General features: G+C 28.8%; 2 protein-coding genes across 2 annotated transcripts in view; both read left to right on the top strand.

Annotated features, from left to right (window-relative positions):
- The first annotated feature begins 770 nt into the window (after positions 1 to 770).
- Positions 771 to 7,149, top strand: LOC108758202 (acyl-CoA Delta(11) desaturase-like). Its single transcript, XM_018503017.1, has 7 exons — positions 771 to 874; positions 4,428 to 4,525; positions 5,264 to 5,463; positions 5,549 to 5,679; positions 6,096 to 6,301; positions 6,395 to 6,577; positions 6,712 to 7,149. Exons 3-7 carry the CDS (start codon positions 5,265 to 5,267, stop codon positions 6,965 to 6,967), a joined length of 975 nt encoding a protein of 324 aa, XP_018358519.1. The 5' UTR covers positions 771 to 874; positions 4,428 to 4,525; position 5,264; the 3' UTR covers positions 6,968 to 7,149.
- A 3,105-nt stretch (positions 7,150 to 10,254) lies between these two features.
- LOC108758054 (uncharacterized) overlaps positions 10,255 to 20,425 on the top strand; it is a 24,342-nt gene continuing 14,171 nt past the window's right edge. Inside the window, exons 1-4 of the mRNA XM_018502816.1 lie at positions 10,255 to 10,318; positions 15,443 to 15,718; positions 16,460 to 16,590; positions 16,667 to 16,872. Coding sequence (XP_018358318.1) covers positions 15,463 to 15,718; positions 16,460 to 16,590; positions 16,667 to 16,872 — 593 coding nt within the window. The 5' untranslated portion in view covers positions 10,255 to 10,318; positions 15,443 to 15,462. The remainder of the gene's footprint in view (positions 10,319 to 15,442; positions 15,719 to 16,459; positions 16,591 to 16,666; positions 16,873 to 20,425) is intronic.

Raw genomic sequence — 20,425 nt, 5'->3', positions numbered from 1 at the left:
GCACGAACAGGAATCGCTCGGTCACTAGTTACCCATATTAGTACGGTAAGGGTTAAGAATAGCTACGAGCCAATTAAATAAAAAGTAACATGTAAAATAAAGGCTTTAAAATAGACATGAAATTAGAAACAGAAACAAAATATATTTATTAAAGACTAAAAACTAACGTTTCAACCGCAATCGGGTCACTTTCAAAGTTCACAAAGAAGTATATCAATAGCGGAAAATAAATAAAAATTAATATACATATAAAAGTCAAATTAACATACATATAAAAGTCAAATATACTTTTTTGTGAACTTTGAAAGTGACCCGATTGCGATTGAAACGTTAGTTTTTAGTCTTTAATAAATATATTTTGTTTCTGTTTCTAATTTCATGTCTATTTTAAAGCCTTTATTTTACATGTTACTTTTTATTTAATTGGCTCGTAGCTATTCTTAAATTTATTCTATTTTTTTATTCTTTTGAGCCATTCTTTATTATATGTATAAAAACTGCTCTGACCTATTGATTTACTAACACATTGACAAACTAAAACATGGCGGCAATTCCGGAGAGAACTATTATGTCTTGATTCTTACTAGAATGACTCTAGTGTGTACCGATCGCCTAAAAAATTTCTCTCTTCAGTGAGCACGTTCGAAGAGGCATATTCCTAGGTTTGTTCGCGATTAACTTTGTAGCACGATTGTAGCCGGAAAAATATCTTAACCTTTTAATAAACGCTACTGAGTTTTATAAACTCAGTATCGTTTGTGCACGTAAAACGTTAGGTACTGAACTGTCGATCGTTTTGTCCATTTGAGTTATAAAACTTCTGTATTAAGGAAATATATCTATGTCAGATGATAGCTCTACGTGTTAAAAAAATGTAAGTTTTTAACTTTTTTTCGATTTTAGTATGAAGTCAATTGCAGCGTTTCCCAATTTCGCTTTGTATTTCGTTCTGTAAATTCGAAGATTTATAGATTTATATTGTCGATCTGCAATGTCCCGACAATGGTCACTCGAGCATCACCTTCATCCTTAATATAAGTGTAACGTATAGTTATACATTTATATTAATAATATTTATTAACACACACAAATCGTATGACAACTACAATTAATCAATAGCGGATTATTTAGTCATCTAGCATGTTAATATACCTCCATAGTAACCCACATAGCATGTAATATCACAGTAATATCACAGCAATATCATTTTTTCTATTGCAATATTACAATGTAATCTAGCAGAAATATCGTTGAAATATTACTAAGATGTCATAGTAACATTACAATGTCCGTAAAAAAGAATCACAGGAATATTACTGAGATATATCACAGAAACACTAATATTATGTAATATTTTTGTGATATTTATATAATGTTTATATATATGTAACATTTATTGAGAAAAATTAACATATTAAAAAAAAATTTATTGAATTGATATTTTTAAGGTTATTTTAAAAATTATTTTATATAATATTAATTAGAAAATAATACTGATTGTCAATAACAATAACTATTATATAATATTATGATAAACTGAAAAAGTTATAATAAATTAAAAACATCCCTTATAAAATTATGTGTGTGTACATATAATTTTGTGATATCTTAATAATGTCAATAAAATATCATAAGGCGTCATTAATTATAACGTCATTCTGCTACTTCCCAAGTAAAACAAAAACATTGAAAAATTGTTAAAAAAACATTTTTTCGTAACGTTGAATAACTATTACAAGTAAACGTTTTTAATACATTATATACATTTTACTTTTTTATTCTTTTGAGCCATTCTTTATTATATATATAAAAACTGCTCTGACCTATTCATTTACTAACACATTGACAAACTAAAACATGGCGGCAATTCCGAAGAGAACTATAATTTATGTCTTGATTGTCCGTGTAGGAAACGTTTATGAAACTAGTATAAAACGTTTTTTTTTACTGTAAAGAAACCATTCTAAAAACGTTTACGTACATATTTAGCTAACGTTTGTACATCATTTATATAATTTTTATAATAGGTCCCGGACGTTCGTTCACTGAAAAAAATGAATATTAATTTTGCATGGAAGTTACATGCGAGTATATGATCAGAAAATTACTTAAATATGACTAAAAATTTTCAGAAAAAGGAAATTTTCAGTCATATTTAAGTTATTTTCTGGTCATATACATGTAATTTCCATGTAAAATTACATACATTTTTTTTCAATGTTCGTTTTCCGGTGTGATGCGCAAAGTGCACACCGCTGACGTAAGTCGCCGAAGTAAGATATCAACAGCATTTATAAATGCTGATTTCAGTACGCTGTATGGAATGAAGAAATAACATTTGAAATATTTTAATTAATATTTTTATTTGTGATAATAAAAACGTATACGTTATTTACTTTTACAAAAGGTGTTGTAATTATACGTTACTTACATTTTACAAAAATGTGTAAAAATTATCATTCATGTACATTATAATTAGAGTGCGGATATTTAATGTAACTGAATATTTTGCATAAAATGCATATTTTACATAAATGCATATTTACATAAATTGAACATAATAATTGCATAATAATTGCATATTTGCATAAATTGAACATATTAATTGCATAAATTGCATATTTTGCATAAACTTTACAATTCTATATAATTTTCAAGTAAGCATATAGTATGACTATATTATGATTATATGATGGAATATATTATAATTTATAATACTTTTCTTCTACTTTTTCTTATGATTGGCCTCTGGCCCTTACACCTTTCTCATATTCTTGTGGTGCGCATGCTGATTATTCAATTGCCACAAGCATATGGGACTTACAGTTTTAATGCGGTTCCGAAGGGCGAATTTTTCGAGAGGTATTTCTCTGTAAGGATACTCTTGGGACTCTCAGGAGATTGCCTTTTCCGAGAGGAGACACGAGCGTAAATATTTCGGTTCTTACTGAGATCAAACTCGGAACCTCTAGCACGATAGACCAGTGCCTGTCTGCCATGCCACACTCGCATTCTATATACTTTTAATCACTCAAAAAAAACCATTGTACAGTAACAATGAAACAATAAAGCAGGCAGACTTATATATTTTTTTAACGGACGGGCTTCTTTCCATTATAGCATATAAAATTAAATATATATATATATATATACACACACACACGCACACGCACACACACATACATACATATATACTCTAATAGTAATCTGCAGTCTGTACTAATAAGACTATCCTGGCAGCTTTTATTAGTAAGTCACGCATCACATCTATTTTCGACATTACGGTTTCTATCGACAGTTTCGTAAAGGCCAGTATTCATAGTCAGTTCTTATGTTCACGACCGTTTTAAGTTCTGTCTAAAGACTATGGCACATAAAAAACTTAAGACGTAAGCCGTAAGCAATAGCGAATCCATGTTGATTTCCTTACTGCTTAAGTCTTACGTTTTAAGTTTTTGTATGTGCCAAGGTCTTTAGGGCACTGTATATGCTGCGTCTAAGGTATCACGAACCAATCAGAGGACCGCATAAGCTTCTTGAGATATTACTTAAGACTTGAAATAAAGACCGATTATGAATACCAGCCAAAATTATCTAAAGCTTTACTATGAACTCTGATTATCCACTTATGAGCGTTACACTAGAATGTGTACAATATGTGTAACATATAAAATAAATAGATGCAATTTAACGCTCATAATACTATTCACGATACGTTATGATACGCTGTATCGTTAGATCAGCCCATCATTACAAAAACGCACAAATAAAATAGTGGCCATAATAGAGTACTTCAATGAGCAAAACCGCGAATGAGGCATTATTCTTTTTATTTATATTTTATCTTAAAAAACGATGATTTTAAAACATTTATACAACATGATTTATTTAACCGGTTCCTAAAAAACTTTTTTAAAATAACATTAAATAGTTTTTAAACAAAAATAACCGTTCCTAAACATTTTATAAACGTTATTGCTCTACTTGGGTGGAGACTTATATTGTCATAATATTACTGTGATATATTTCAATGTTCATTATTAACATATAATGTATCAGTAATATCTGTGTGATATTATAATGTAATATGTAATATTTCTGATATATTACAATGTTACTGCGATATTACGGGCTATGTGGGAAAAGATCACATTCACGTCACATTAGAGTCACAATAGTTGGATAGAAAATATGATGTCACTGTGAGATTGTCATAACAAAATAACACATGTTACAAAGACATTCGCACTTCATCATGACACTGCTGTGACATTACATTGTGATAAAGCGGACATTCGCACGTTACCATGACGTAACCATGATTGTTGTAATGTAACTGTGACATTTTTGAGGGGATAATTATATAATATCCATATTATTATAAAAAAAAATTTGTTAATTATTGTATTTAACTATTTTTGTTTCAGAAAAATTTAGAGATATTTTCCCGTTTTTTTGTGAATAAAACAACCAAAAAATCTTTGATCATATAGAGGAATCTCTGTAATATAACTCTTATTAAAAGGTATGTAATTTTATTTTTGCTTGATATACATTACTTTGCAATTATTATTTCGTAGTTTATATTTCGTAGTTTATATTTTAATTCAGCTATACATGTGTAATGACGCATTGTTGCTGCAATTTGCTAAGCATACTGTAAAATAATGATATTTATATTATTAATAAATAAAATATGTATTAAAAAATTAAAGTATCCTTTAATTTAGCTTACAAGAAACGTATTACAATCTCTTGAGGAACTGATATTTTTTATTTCGAAGCAGTAGCGATATTCATACGCAAAGTGAGTTATGCGATATATTACAAATTAGTATTCATAATAATTAGATGTATAAATATGCATATTAAAATGAGATATCTTTGATTTTGTTAATTCTGACGTATTCTGATATAAAATTTAAATGTTTTTATAACACGTGTATACCTACATTTGATAGTTATATCACGATACGATTACATATTATCTTTAAAAGATAGTGTAATAAAGAAGTATTATAAAATAATTATTATAAACTATATAATGATAATGAAATGGTAAAAAAAAGATTATAACTTCTTCTCTAAAAGAGTTACAATATTTTTTTATCACTTCATTATCATCATATACTATGCAGTAATTATTTTATCTTTTTTATTACACTATCTCTTCTGATATAATACTGCAGAATAATACTGTTACGTAGTTAATGATTAAAGTTATGTTTTACGAAAATATTTATAACGTATATTTAACACATAGCATGTTATCGAACTTATCTAAAATTTTTACAATAATCGGAAAGTCAATAAATGATAAAGCATTGATGAAAGAATACAAAACTGATTATAAATGGGAAATCGTTTGGAAAAATGTTGTTATTTTTACCTATATTCATTTTGCTGCCATTTACGGATTGTACATAGCGTGCTTGCATGCTAAATATTGGTCAATTCTATGGTGTATGTATCATATTTATTTGTTTCTTTGCTAGATTATGTAAGCTTCGTAGGATTTATCAAATCATAACATATCTATAATTTATAGTTGTTGCTCTTGTTATCGCTGCGCTAATAGGCATTGGCGCTGGTGTTCATAGATTATGGTCCCATCGATCTTACAAAGCAAAGTGGCCCATGAGACTTATTCTCATGATTTTTCAGACCATTGCTTTTCAAGTAAGTTTAGCGTCAACTTTTCTCCTGTCGCCAATAAAAGTGTTGCACAGAATGACACATTTAACTCTTACAATACACGGTACAATTTGATGCCTTATCCGTTCAAACATGGGTCACTAAAATCCGACCGTTTTTTTTCATCTACTCAGAATGGTTAAAAAAATCTCTAAACATTCACCAACCTACTTTCAACTTTCTAGAATAAATATTGAAACTTTATTTTGGAAAAGAATAAAATGTAGTATAATTTTTTTATAATTACTGAAAGACTCAAAGAAACTTGCACGAACAGGAACTGGTGATCCGACCTTGTACGGTAAAGGTTAAATAGATTAAAGAAATCCTATATTTTGTTTTTTTAAATAAAATTTTGTACTTGTGATGATATCTATTTTCAATGTATTACATTTTATCAGGATGATATTTACCAATGGGCCAGGGACCACCGCGTGCACCATAAATTCACCGATACCGACGCGGATCCGTATAATGCGCTCAGAGGATTTTTCTTCTCGCATATCGGTTGGCTTTTAACTCGCAAGCATCCTGATGTCGTTATTAAAGGCGCCACGATCGATTGCAGTGATCTCATGCAAGATCCAATTGTGGTATTTCAAAAAAAGTACGACAAGCACAGTTTGTTTCTGCCAGAAACCAGAATAAGATATGACTAGACATGTAATTTAATTATTTTATATTTACATTTTTTCCTTAGGTGGTATAGGTATTTAATGCCGCTCTGCGCTTTTATTATACCAACGTTAGTGCCTTGGTGGGCATGGAATGAGAGTTTATGGTATTCATGGCATTTGGCAGTTTGTAGATATTGCATAAATCTAAATATCACTTGGTCGGTGAATTCCGTGGCTCACATATGGGGTACGAAACCATACGATCAGTACGTACTAATTATCAAACATTCATATGCACTTTAATATAAAATTAATAAAATTGTGTATATATTGTACAATAGTACATTACAGTATATTTGATATTCTGTTGATACTTACAAACATTTACTTTATTATGCAGATCAGTCACCGCTACTGAAAATATTGGGGTTGCTTTGTTAGCGTGTGGTGAAGGCTGGCATAACTATCATCATGCCTTTCCCTGGGACTATAAAACGGCGGAATTTGGAAATTATAAATTCAATTTGAACAAAACTTTCATTGACTTTTTCGCTTACATCGGTTTGGCTTACGATTTAAAGACCGTATCTGCTGATGTGATAAAGAAACGTGTTCTTCGATGTGGCGAACTAACCGACAATCCAACTATTACGTAGAATAAAATATAGAACAAATTAATTTTTTATTCAAAACTGATTCTTTTTTAAACTTGTCTTGTACAGAAAAATTTACTTTATATTTCTGAAAAAATTAAATTTTATTAGGATGATATTTACCAATGGGCTAGGACCACCGCGTACATCATGAGTTCACCGATACCGACGTGGATCCGTATAATGCACGCAGAGGATTTTTCTTCTCGCATATTGGTTGGCTTTTAATTCACAAGCATCCTGATATCGTTATTAAAGGCGCCGCGATCGATTGCAGTGACCTCATACAAGATCCACTTGTGGTATTTCAAAAAAAAGTACGACAAGCACAATTTGTTTCTGCCAGAAGCCAGAACAAGATATGACTAGACATTTTTATAGTTTTGATTTAATTTTTAATATGTGTAGTCAAATTAAAATTATCTTTTTAATTATTTCACTAGAACATTAAGCAAAATCTTATATTTTTAATATAACTTATGTACTTGTTTTTATGTAATTATTTATGCGAAAAAATATTTTGCGATAAAATAAACGATGTCGAATTTTTTATTGTGAGTATACTTCAATCCAAGAAATGTATTCGTATAAAATATATAGGTTTGTATGTGAAAAAATATGTGAAAATAGACGATTTCGCAACTAATACAAATTTCTCAAAATAAAAACATGATATAATAATTTAGAGAGAGAAATCGAATTCGTATTCAGCGTCCACAAAACTGTGAAAAATAACTCTAATGATGTTCCTTTTTCGTTAAACATTGTTATTAATTTTATATATGTCAAACACTGCTATTAATTTTTATATATGCAAGTACATATATGGTATATATAATAGTTCAAGATTGAATTATTTAAGCAACAAAGATCTAACTTCGACCGTTATAGACATTTTAATTTCTAGTATTGATTGTGTTCTCATATATGCGGTATAAAATAAAGATTCTTAATTCAATAATAAGGTTCAATATGTATAAAACAATAACAATTTGGTCACTTATAAAGAAAAATTTTTTATATTCATCTGACAAGGTAAAATAAATTTCTGTTATGTTTATATTTTTCTGACAAAGTAAAATAATTTTCTGTTACAATTTTTAAGTTTGTTTTACATATTACTTAATTTTTCTTAGATTTGTTTGTATTTGCAACTTAACACTTGAATTTCATTTGGACTAATAATTTTACACTTTTTACTTGGAACGACATGGTTATTCTCACGACGTCAGGATTTTTTTATTATTAATTTATTCCTTTTTTTTGAGGTTTTATATTGATACGACTGTTATTTATTATATTGTATTATTTATTTTTCTTAGTTTATTAATAAGATTGTTCTGTAATTATTATGTAATGTTATAATTAATTTTTTATTATTATATTTTGCTAGCGACATCATGACAAGTTATATTTTATTTTATTATATATTTTTAAAGATTGACTATGTAACCGGTTTTCTACGATACTGGTGTTTTTTGCATTGAAAATGACTCGATCGAAGTCGAAACGTCTGTAATGGTTTTATTTTGATTATATTGTTTATTGGAATATTGGTTCTATGCCCTGTTGATACCTTTATTATTCTTAATATTGTTATTAATTTTATATACAATCTTTTTTTGTGCATTATACAAATAATTCGTACGTTTATTTACGTACTTACTTAATTACATTTTATCAAGCCTGAAATATGCAATCGATTTCGTTGACCTTCACTCCGCTGCACAGTACTCGCGAAACCTCTTCGGTGCACTGTGCACTGGCATGGCTTTTTTTCTTTCATATCTGTACTGTCTGGTGTAGCAATTAAACGTAAAGTAAGTTTGCCAACGTTGTTTAATGTTGATCAATTTACTGTGAAAAATTACAAATGTCTCGCTATTATTTGTTTCTAATTGATATAACGCGTATATAATATCTATCAAATACGATATGTGATAGAAATACTTTAAATATAATTACAGTGTAACACGAAAACAGCCATTGCCTTTATTATGCACGATACTCACCACAAAGTTCTCACGATGACATGCGTGACGTAATTAAATGCAAAGTCGAAGTTATTATGACAAGAAAAAGACCAATCTTATAATTTAATTTTCTTAATTCTTTGTCTTCTATTTACAAAAGAAGTTCTGTGGGAAAAAATGTTCCATATATAATTATATATAACATTTTTTCCAGGTCGACAAGCGTAAAATAAAAAAAATTTTTAATTTTCACGAGTATGGAGTAGTTCTATGGACTATTTTCCTCTAATAGTCAAAGTAACTAAAAATCAAAGTGTTTGGACTAAATTCAATAAAAACTCAGTGCGCTAATTCTTGTAAATCATCATAGCATTTTCATAAGCATATAAATAATATTGTTAAATTCTTGTGCTCATTGTAGAGTTAATTTCAACGCTTATTCTCGGTACCGATGCGGCCAGAATTCGAGACAGTGTCTACCTATCAGCTGTTTATTTCGCATCACATACATATATGTATACATTCTCAACCTTTTTTTCTTTTCTCCCGAAGCGAAGATTACCTCTCGGTACCTGTGTATATCTATCGCTTAACGACCAAGTTCAGTTGTTCTCGAATAAAAATCAGAAGCACATCTCAGGTATATCTCTCTCAGTTTCTATTTTTTCCAACGCCTTCTGACTCCTCGTGATTGTTCGTTTATAATGGTGATTCTGACATCACCTGCGGACCTGGTTTTCCGGTACTATTTTCCTTTCGCAATACTTCTAACACAAAGTTATGAATTAAATAATTTCTAATTTCGAACTTTTGCAATAATATTGAAGATTATTGTCTAGAATAATACAGCTCAATAAAATAAATAAATGCATTAATATATTATATTATTATATAATTTTATCAATGCTACCGAATTAATACGTTAATTTTTTTTATACACATAACATATAGTTTAGCCTATTAACTGGTAAGGAGGTTTTCCTCAATCATGGAATTAAATAGATTACTTATACCGATGGATACCGGAAACAAAAAATAATACAGAATTGGTATTTTTAATCATTGAGTATTATATTATTAAAATACGTTAGTGCATTTTCGTTCATTTCGCTGCATTGTATCATTCTAGATGATAACCTTTAAAAAACCACAATTGATAAACGGCCCCTCGATATTTAAACGAATAAACAGAAGAAATATATAAAGCAACTGAGGGTAACGACGCGGTAATTAGTGCGCAATAAGATTTCCAGTAAAAAAGAGTGTATTTACTTCATACTACATACTCCACACAAAAAATCAAATGCTTCATTCAAATCATTTTCAGTGATTAAGTACTATATACTAATTCTGCATTATTTCTCGTTTCCGGTATCCATCGGTAAGTAATCCATCCATAAGTAATCTGTTTAATCTTCCATGATTAAGACAAGCCTCTATACTAATTAATAGGTTAATTGATGTATATGCCTTCGTATACTAATGCAACAGAATAGTCTAAATTTACGCTCAGATACAGAGCGTGTACATCAAACTTATATACAATTATTAAAAGACATTAAATACTTATACGTTGTCGATTGTACAAATTTTTGTTTATGTATTGACATTGTTCTTTTTTTCTTTTTATTTTCGTTGTTGACCTGTCATGTCTTTCTTATTATATTAAATGATATAGTATATATAATAAATGAGTGAATATTAATTGTAATTGGTTGATCCAAAGACGAATTCCTTCTATATCTTGGGGTGAGTCACCAGTTTTTTAATGTTAATGAAACTTGGATAGAAATATTTATAAGATAATTTTAATGTTTTGAATAGATTACAACATCAAATCTGTTACTCTGACGGTGATTTTTTCTTGAGCATGAAGGGATTGATATTTTGAATTTGTGTTGCTGAGGATGGTTTCAAAGTAAACCGAAACGTACTATTATTTTTTGGAATAAAGATTCTATTTTGTGGATCGAAGATTTAAGATTGCGTATTAATTACCACGCTGACTTTTATTCGTCTTGTTTTTTTGAATTTTTTGTTGTTGTGAATTTGGGAGATTTCGTAAGAAGATTACATTATTACTATTTGATATGTTATTTGTGTGTAAAATACAACTAATAAGTGTAAAAAATATAATTAAGGAGTATTTGGTTGCATTAGTAAAATTATATTACCTATTCATCGACAGAAAACCAGGAACGAGATCACACATTTGTATTGTTGTTAGTATAAATTAAAATTAAATGAAATTAAAATTAAAAAATTAAATTAAAAATTATAAATAATTAGATAAAACAATTTAATTAGAATAAATCAATTTAAAAGCTTGTCGTTAATCCATAACTGAATTACACGGAAGTCAAAAAGTGATGAACTACAATAAGAAGTTTTACATCAATTTGTATAAAAGTAAATATGATAATAAATATTAAATGGTTTATTAAGCATATTACGATATGTCATTTGTTATTTCATATGAGCAAATTTAATAAAAATATGAACAGACGACGGGGCTGTGAGAGTCTAGAGTGGTAATTAGTGCGTAGATTCAATAGTTTTTTAACAATTAAATTAAATCAATTAGTTAGACATTAAGAGTCTTACAATATTCTGCTTCGTTTCGGCTTTAATATTTGAATTTTCTTCAATGACAAAAAATGCAAAAATAAAAGTTAAAAACTGCATGTCGTTGGATACTGTTAAACATAAAGCTCTAGATATACCAAGATAGCGCAAAGGTCCTCCATTTTTTACCTAAAATAATTATATTATATATTAATAATATACTAAGCGCTTATTGAACTGCAGCCGAGGGTCGAAAATAACAATCGAAATAGAAAATAGGAAAGTTGTCGGCATTTCGGCTCAGATAAAAGATTGCGCTACTTTGATATATCTATAAGAGCTTTAGTTAGACAAGGCGAGAGGTGAGTGGATAAAAATTATATTATCCAAGCAGTTGGAAGACTAGATAGGAATACGTTCATCCTATGTTAAAATCAAATGTTAACAAAGATAATATTTGCAACAGTTGGTTAGAAATAAATAAAAAATATATATAACACTCACAAGTAGCAGCAGTACCCCCCATACACAAAATTAAAAAAACGAATTCTGTATAGAGAGTCAGAATAAAATTATATATATATAAATGTGGAAATATACGAAAACGAGATTATAAAATTGTATATTACAAAAGATAGGTTCTTCCTACTCGAGTTTGAATAGAATAATGCGTTGACAATAAAATGTACTAACAAACATGACGAAATTGACAAGGTTGTTTTGCGCATGATATGTTTTACAGCACGATAAATAAAAAATCACTCTTAAATTCCAGCACAACTTTTATTTTTTTAAGAGGTCTGTTCGCGTTGCTTGAAATTCTCACAAATTTTTTCATTTAAGATAAGTTTATTTAAACACATATTCGGGCGTTGAAGACAGAGAAAACAAAGATGCTGAGTGCAAAGAATGCAAGCAACACGAACAGACCTAAAATTTTTCTATTCATATCAGTTGCAAAATTTAAGGGTAAAATGCACGGATGCTATTATTTTGCTACTGCGCATCTTAGGGAATATAACACCTTATCTAATTCCGTCATGCTAACAAATAATAGGTCATTTATACTAGCCGTCATCTGTAATATATTAATTTATGCTATAATCTGTAAGCACTGACCAATCATCATCGAATGAGAGGGGAATAATCGACTATGATTGGTCAATTTTAACAGATTACAATATAAATGATTCTTAGGTTATACGATCAAAAGAAACCATTTTATTAGAAAGGTATTTAAATATTATTTATAATTAATGAGTACATATCATTTAGACCCTGACGGTCTATTTTTAAATTGTGTGTCTCTTTACGTATACCATTTCCGATAACAATCGTTTTTTTATCCAAAATCTCCACTTCCCAACAAAATTTGTGATTGTAACTTATTCTATGCTCGCTGCAATAATGACCAAACTAGTAGAAATATCTCTTCTGGTGTTCTGAGATACCTGTTTTTAATTATCTACCAGTCTGCCCTGTATAAAATCTACCAGGTAAAAAAGTTTTTAGCATGAATATATATAAATATATATTAGTTTATATACATATGTAACATATTCATATGTATTAATGCATGCACATTTTTTTACCGGGTTATACAGGGCAATTGGTAAATAATTAAAAACAAAAATTTTAGAACATTTATAGAACCACATCAAAAGAAACATTTCTACTAATTCGATTATTATTGAGCATGAGATGAGTTACCACGAATTTTGTTAGAAGATAGAAATTTTTGATAGTGAAAGATATATTAGCAAAAAATCGTTATCGGAAATGATACATATAAGAAAACAATACAATGATCCGAATTTAAAATTTGTTCATGCATGAGTATATATAAATATGTATAAACTTTAAACATATTTATATTTATGCGTGAAAGATTTTTTACCGGGTTATGAAGGGCAAACTAGTAGATAGTTAAAAAAACAAGAATATCAGCCACATCAGAAAAAATATTTCTACTAATTCGGTCATCACTGAACATAGGATGAGTCACAACCACGAATTTTGCTGAGAGATGAAGATTTTGGATAGTTAAAGATATCTTAGCAAAAGATTGTTATCGGAAATGACACATGTAAGGAAACAATACAATGGTCTCATTAAAAAGATTTTGTCATGCAGAGATATATATGAATATGTATGAGTTATACATATTTATATTTATGCAAAAATGTTTTCCGGGTTGTGTAGAGCAAACTGATAGTTAAAAACAAGATTCTCAAAATATCGTAATCTCATTCAGAAGAAACATTTCTACTAATTCGATCACTGACCATAGAGTGAGTCACAATCACGAATTTTATTGGGGCAAAGTAGAGATTTTAGATAGTTAAAAATAATGAATATATATAGTTTCTTAGGGCCGTATAATATGAATACACAATAATTAAGAAATAATCTCTACACCAATCAAAGTTGGATCTTGAGTGCTTTAAATAATTTCATGTAAATTTATATATCACTTGTAATCTCTTAAATTGCGTGCCGAATTGATTTTTCGGACTTGTTAGAAACGCAACTAAACTATACTACAGTAAAATTATTATAGTAACATAAAAGAAATACTATAGCAATGTATAAACAAATTAAATTGACAAGCAATTTAATAATTTAATGTTTAATTGGCATCATTTTAATAAGACCTTAATATGAAAAACAATAAAAACATAAATCTCATAGAACGCATATGTGAAAAATACAACCTATAGAAACAAATGTCTTAAACAGTCTAGTTGGATTTTAAGTGCTTGTATAATTCTGTGTGAATCTATATTTCTATTTTTTAATTTTATTTTTCTTCAATTATATGTATATGTGAATCAAAATTTAATTTTTATTTAAAAAGTAACTTATATTACAATTCATTAAATACATCGATGTTTTCTTTTTTTCTGAACATTGATCTAAATCTGGAGCTAAATTCAAATCTGAATCTGAATTTAGATCCGGATTCAAATTCAGATCCGCGGATCCGAATTATTCGGATATCCGGATTACCCGAATAAAATGGTTTTGAATTCTCGGATCGGAATCGATTTCAGATATCCGAATATCTAAATATTCGAATACTTAGAAGCCCTATTTTTTGTTTCTGTCGACTGACTTTCTATCGCCTTGTCTGGCAATATCTAACACGACATATTTTCAATGTCTCGATATTTGGGTTTTTTGTCGCTAAAAAGGGCTCAAATGTTAGAGCTGAAATATATTTCGGCAAAATATTGTAAGACTCTTAACAATTGATTAAATTTTATTTCGGCGCGCAGTCAAATAACTGCTTTTTTAATATATAAATTCACATAGAAATTATTTAAAAAAGAAAAGCATCTAAGATCCAGCTTCGACCGTAATAGACATTAAACTCTTGCTTGTTGTGTATTCACATATACGATTTTAATAAATCGTTTATTAAGATACAAGAAGTGTATTAAATATTTTTAAAATGGTTACTTCAAACTTCATTTTGCATTTTTAAACATATTTTTATCTTTTCATTATTTACCAAATTATGATCATTTTAAATTTTTCTTACATTTTCAGTCTACCGCTTTTTTTCGAGTGAGTGTGTATATAATCGTTTATTAAATTTTATTTGTCGGAATCTGTGCACTAATTAACTCTCATATGCACCGTGTCTCTCCATATTCTTGTTGAACTCTGGAAGTTCTTTTATACAGTTTATAATGTTTATATTAACAAATTTAAACTTCAATTGTTCGTTTGAAGAATGAAAACGATTGATGCCTATTTCCACCAATGTAGATTAACTTTAATCTTGGTTCAACTTACTCTTCATCTTTTTCTAATCTTTAGAACTAGAAAAAGACAAAGAGTAAGTTGAACCGAGATTAAAGTTAATCTGCGTTGGTGGAAACGGGCCAGAGTCTGTTATTTTTTTACAGTGTGAAGTATATTTTTGGATTTTCAGTTGAGTCATCGACATCAAAGATGACGCCAAATATTTTAAGCACATATTCAAAAACACTCACGGACAAAGATTTACAAAATGAGAAATCTTCTATTACTACAAAGACGATAGATGAAAATGACAAGCAAACCAGAAGCGAGAATATAAAAACTGAAGGCTGGTTTGAGACGGAGCTCAAATGGTTTAACATCGTAAATCTTTGTTTTTTCCACATATTCTTCGTATATGCCTGTTTTACTTTTGACTTTTTCGAAAATCTGATGACGACTGCTTGGTGTAAGTATTCTTTGGAAAATTCTTTCGTTAATTTGATTCCTTGATATCTTAAAAAAATTACAAAACAAAAAAATAAAATTTAGACCACCAACGAATTAATCATTAAAATTGTAATGCATGTTTATAAAAAATGTCACAATCGTTTTTGCGACTTCTGTACCACCAACGAATTAATCATTAAAATTGTAATGCATGTTTATAAAAAATGTCACAGTCGTTTTTGCGACTTCTGACTCGAACGACGGCTAATTGAAAGTCAATTACGCGACTAAAGAAAGCACGCAATAGAACTTTAACAGCAGATAAAAAGTTGTTGTTTAAGACTTTTTATTCTCTTGTATTACATCAATTGTATAATATAAAAAGGAGCGTAAAAGCCAGTACGAGTTCTTTTCGCGAATCTAAACGTTATAACATTCATTTATTACTAATTCAACAGTAATATAAAACGTTTTGACCTTTGTTAGGTTATCCTTGATATTAGAAAATTAACGCGCTGACTCAGTCTTGAATGTAATGAGGATTTTATGCTCTTTTATATATTATGCCTTAGTTTTAAAGCCAGTTATTTAAAGCCAGTCTTTAAGTATCTATTGTGTTATAAATTATCATAAATTGTCAAATGTCGCAGTAAAATCGGTGTTACTTACATGACTCTTCCATAAGAAATACAAATTAAGTTGTTACGCATAATATTAAAACGTTTTTAATGTTAATTATGCCTATGTTTTTTGTTTCAAGTATTCATCATGTATGTATTAGGAGGAATAGGTACCACTGCCGGTCCTCATCGTTTGTGGACTCACCAAGCATATAAAGCAAAATGGCAGCTTAGAGTTATACTTGGTGTTTTTTATGCTTCGGCAGGCATGGTAAATGAACGTTTATTATTACCGCTTTATACGTTGCAAGATGCAAGAATTTTTCTTTACAATTGTATTCTTTCAGAATGACATTTTCGAATGGGTGCGAGATCACCGGGTGCACCACAAATTTACTGATACGGATGCGGATCCGCATAACAGTAACCGAGGATTCTTTTTCTCCCATATGGGTTGGTTGATGATGAAGAAACATCCAGATGTGATTCGAAGAGGTCGTCAGGTGGATATGAGTGATGTATTGGCTGATCCTGTTGCTGCATTCAATATCAAGTAAATTTTTGCAAAGAGTTAATTATGCGAAATAGTTTCATGTTGGAAAAGACAAAAGAAAATTTGAGGAAAAAAGAATATTATGAAAAGGCTCATTTTTGCTGTGTCTGTGAAAAGTAAAATCAATATTATTTTTTATAATTGCTGAGGCAAGGAATTTGATGATGCTAATTAAAATTACGTTGGATTACAAATTATATAACGGAAATTAAGTGTATAAGAAATTAAGTTCAAGGTTGAGAAAATATTACATGTTACGTCGTGTTATTCGTGAGATATAGGTTGCTAACAGTACATATATTGATGAGACAATGTGGCACATTATATATGTTTCTACATGATTAAAGAAACAAATCTTCGATTAAAAAACACGTTATCTGATTATTTTAAAGTGCTCAACGAACATTTCGGTTCATATCAGAAACTGTTTGACTTCAAAATTTTTAATTTAGCTTTATTAAATATATGTACACTGAAAGAAAAGATTGGCTACTGCAGCAAATTATATGGTAAAATATGATATAGAGCTTTTTTAATTGACTGCAGCAGCCAATTTTTTGTTGCGTTAGCTGCAATGTCAATGCAGGATTTTGATAAGTTAACGAAACTAAAAATTGATTGCTGCAACCAATTAAAAATTCTATGCCATATTTAGCCAATCTTTTCTTTCAGTGTATAATACTTTATGTTATAATATTTCTATTTTATAGTTTAGAAGTAATTGTGGTAAAAATGTAATACATTTTTATGAACACTAATGTATTGTTAAAACACAGCTAAAATGTTTTTCTTATTTATTGAATTTTTTCTAAAATTTGATAAATATGTCGCAACGAAGATTCATTATACGTTGCATCGTTATTGTTTTGTACAAATACTATAATGTCTAAATAAGGAGATGTTGAAACGGCCGAGTTTGATCGATGTCGATAAAGCAAATTTTTTAATTTTCCAAAGTAAAACATTATGCACTATTAGAAATGTAACCACGAGCTTCTTTTACATGTAAATGCAGCTGGTGGTTATGAACGAAATTAAAAGTAATGAATGATTTAACTGAAAATTAAGTTACAGTAGTTACTTAAATGTAATGAACGTGTACATTAAATTTATGAAATTTAATGTACTTTTAATAAAATTTTATGAAAAGTATATTAAATTTCATAAATTTTCATGAAAAATACATTAAATTTTATGTACATGTACATAAATATACTTTTTAGTTACAAATACATTAAATTTAATGTAATGTCATGAAATTAAATTCAAATTAAATTCAATTATGTAACTTAAAAGTTAATGAAATTTAAGAACATTTCTAACAGTGTGTACATTAAGTAAAACATTACATACATTAAGTAAAACGTTACGTGCATTAAGTAAAACATTATGTGCATTAAGTAAAACATTAATTGTAGCGTTACGTACATTTTTTGTTCTGCTGTGCCCTATATATTGCAAGGTTACTTACACAGCACGAAGTCGATTGATAGGTGACTATCAGTCGGCAAAAGAAGTTTAAAGTTGACTTTGAAGTTAGACTGATGAGGTCGACAAATGTCTTGACTACAATTGGCTGTCAGTTAGTCAATGCAGTCAATACAAAGTCGACTTTATGGCGACTATAAGTAGACAATTGTAAAAAGCATTTCCTGATAAACAATTTTTTATATATGTACATAATTATATGCTAAAATCTAAAATAAGTATCATTAGTTAGCATCATATTCCAGTCCAACAAACAGCAAATTACATGTATAACGTACAGGGTGTTGCAGATACATACTAGGCAGTACGACGGGTTGCGTGGTAAACTTTGCATGGGCAGATGCGGTTTTATAGACAATAACAGTGACTTTATAACATAAACTTTATAATATAAAGTCACTGTTATTGTATAATGTATAAAGTCACTGTCATTGTCTATTAAACCACACTTGGCCATGCAAAGTTTGCCGCGCAACCCGTCGTACTGCCTAGTATGTATCTGCACCCTGTACATGTTGGTTGTAATTTTCCACTCAACAATATACAATTGTAACATAACACTTGTGTTATATTACAGTTATATTGTTGAATGGGAAATTAACTTAGTGTTTGCTGGGAGAATGCGGTAAAAAATTATAATAAAAAAAATGTTTCCTTGTGAATTCGGAAATTAATTTCATAGTACTTTGAAACGATCCTAAGCTAAACTGCATCACATCCGCTTCTTGATCTCTGCAATCGTATAGAAACTGTTTCTTCGATGATCGATGAACACTGATTATTAACGCATGTTAGCTGCACCAACTGTGACATAGCTTTGACATATTTGATTATGGAGAAAATTTTATATTAAGTTTTAATACAATTTTAAATTACACTTTACTATATCTTGTATTTTCGAAGGACTCTCACAACATGATTCCGACTTAACTTTTACTATGGTAATACTAATTTTTATCACATAAATAAAGTAATTAATTTGTTAAGCCATATTCTAATATGAAAACAGTTAATTTTTACTATGGTACGCAAACAAAATTTGCTAGATATATTTGATTTTGTAATAAAAAATTTTTACTATGAAAAAGTGTAAAAATTACGTTATATTATTGTTTTTAAAAAAATAACTATAGCGTTTAATTTACATGAAGACCGCAACTACTACCACATTATAGTAATTTTAAATATAAAATTTTCTCCGTGTAGGATGTAGTGATACATTTCGATACGAGAATCTCTGAATATCGTCTCAGAACTTCTCGTCTTATTTAAAATAACATTCCAGAGATTATTATATGTCATTTGTTTTTTTCGTCTCGTCTCGTTTTGTCATGAAAAAAAATTTAAAAGAAATCCGTAAGTAATTTTAGTTTAAATTAAGACTTTTAATTAAAAAAATTTTATTTTTTTACACACAAATACTCACATGTTAAAAATTTTTTGCAAATGAATTTCTTATAACTATGATTAACTATCCTTTTAACGTTCTATATGTTGAGCTTCAAAAAATTGCGTATTTATGTATAAATTCATTCTTAAGAAATACTGATTTTAAAAAACGAGAAAAACTGATTTTAATGTACAAAATCAACTAAATCGGGATTTGTGTAAAATAAAAAAGCTCTTTTTAATTGGAAGGCTCAATTCAAGCTGAAATTAGTGACAAATTTCTTACTATATTCAGTGACGAATTAAGCATTTTGCCGCCCCTAAGCACTAACATTTAACTGCCTCCAAGTGGCTTCATTAATTTATAAATTTGATAAAAGGGAAAATGGATTAAAAAAATGATTTATACCCTTGCTAAAAAATATTCAATAATCATTAATAAATAATATAAATATAATACATTTTTAATTGCTTATTTAAAATATCTTTCTGATAAAATATGCTCAGTGTAACTCGTACAAAAATGTTAAATTAACAAATTAAAAATTTATCTCAACCATGTGAAAATTTTCTGTCTTGAAAAATTTGCCGCCCTAGGCAAGTGTCTTGTTTGCCTATACGTTAATCCGTCACTGTTTATATTACGTAAGAAACGATTGTAAAAATTTAAGAAAAA

This window comes from Trachymyrmex cornetzi, unplaced genomic scaffold (genome assembly GCF_001594075.2).
Source record: "Trachymyrmex cornetzi isolate Tcor2-1 unplaced genomic scaffold, Tcor1.1 scaffold1017, whole genome shotgun sequence".
In the NCBI taxonomy this organism is placed as follows: Eukaryota; Metazoa; Arthropoda; class Insecta; order Hymenoptera; family Formicidae; genus Trachymyrmex; species Trachymyrmex cornetzi.
Note: the sequence above shows the minus strand (reverse complement) of the source record. Positions and strands in the feature narration are given on the sequence as shown.

Bases quoted from the DNA above. Each gene is read 5' to 3' on its own strand.
- LOC108758202 (XM_018503017.1), top strand. From the start codon at position 5,265: ATGTTATCGAACTTATCTAAAATTTTTACAATAATCGGAAAGTCAATA. The intron at 6,302-6,394 runs GTACGACAAGCA...TTTTTTCCTTAG, and splicing joins ATTGTGGTATTTCAAAAAAA to GTGGTATAGGTATTTAATGC. The intron at 6,578-6,711 runs GTACGTACTAAT...TTTATTATGCAG, and splicing joins GGTACGAAACCATACGATCA to ATCAGTCACCGCTACTGAAA.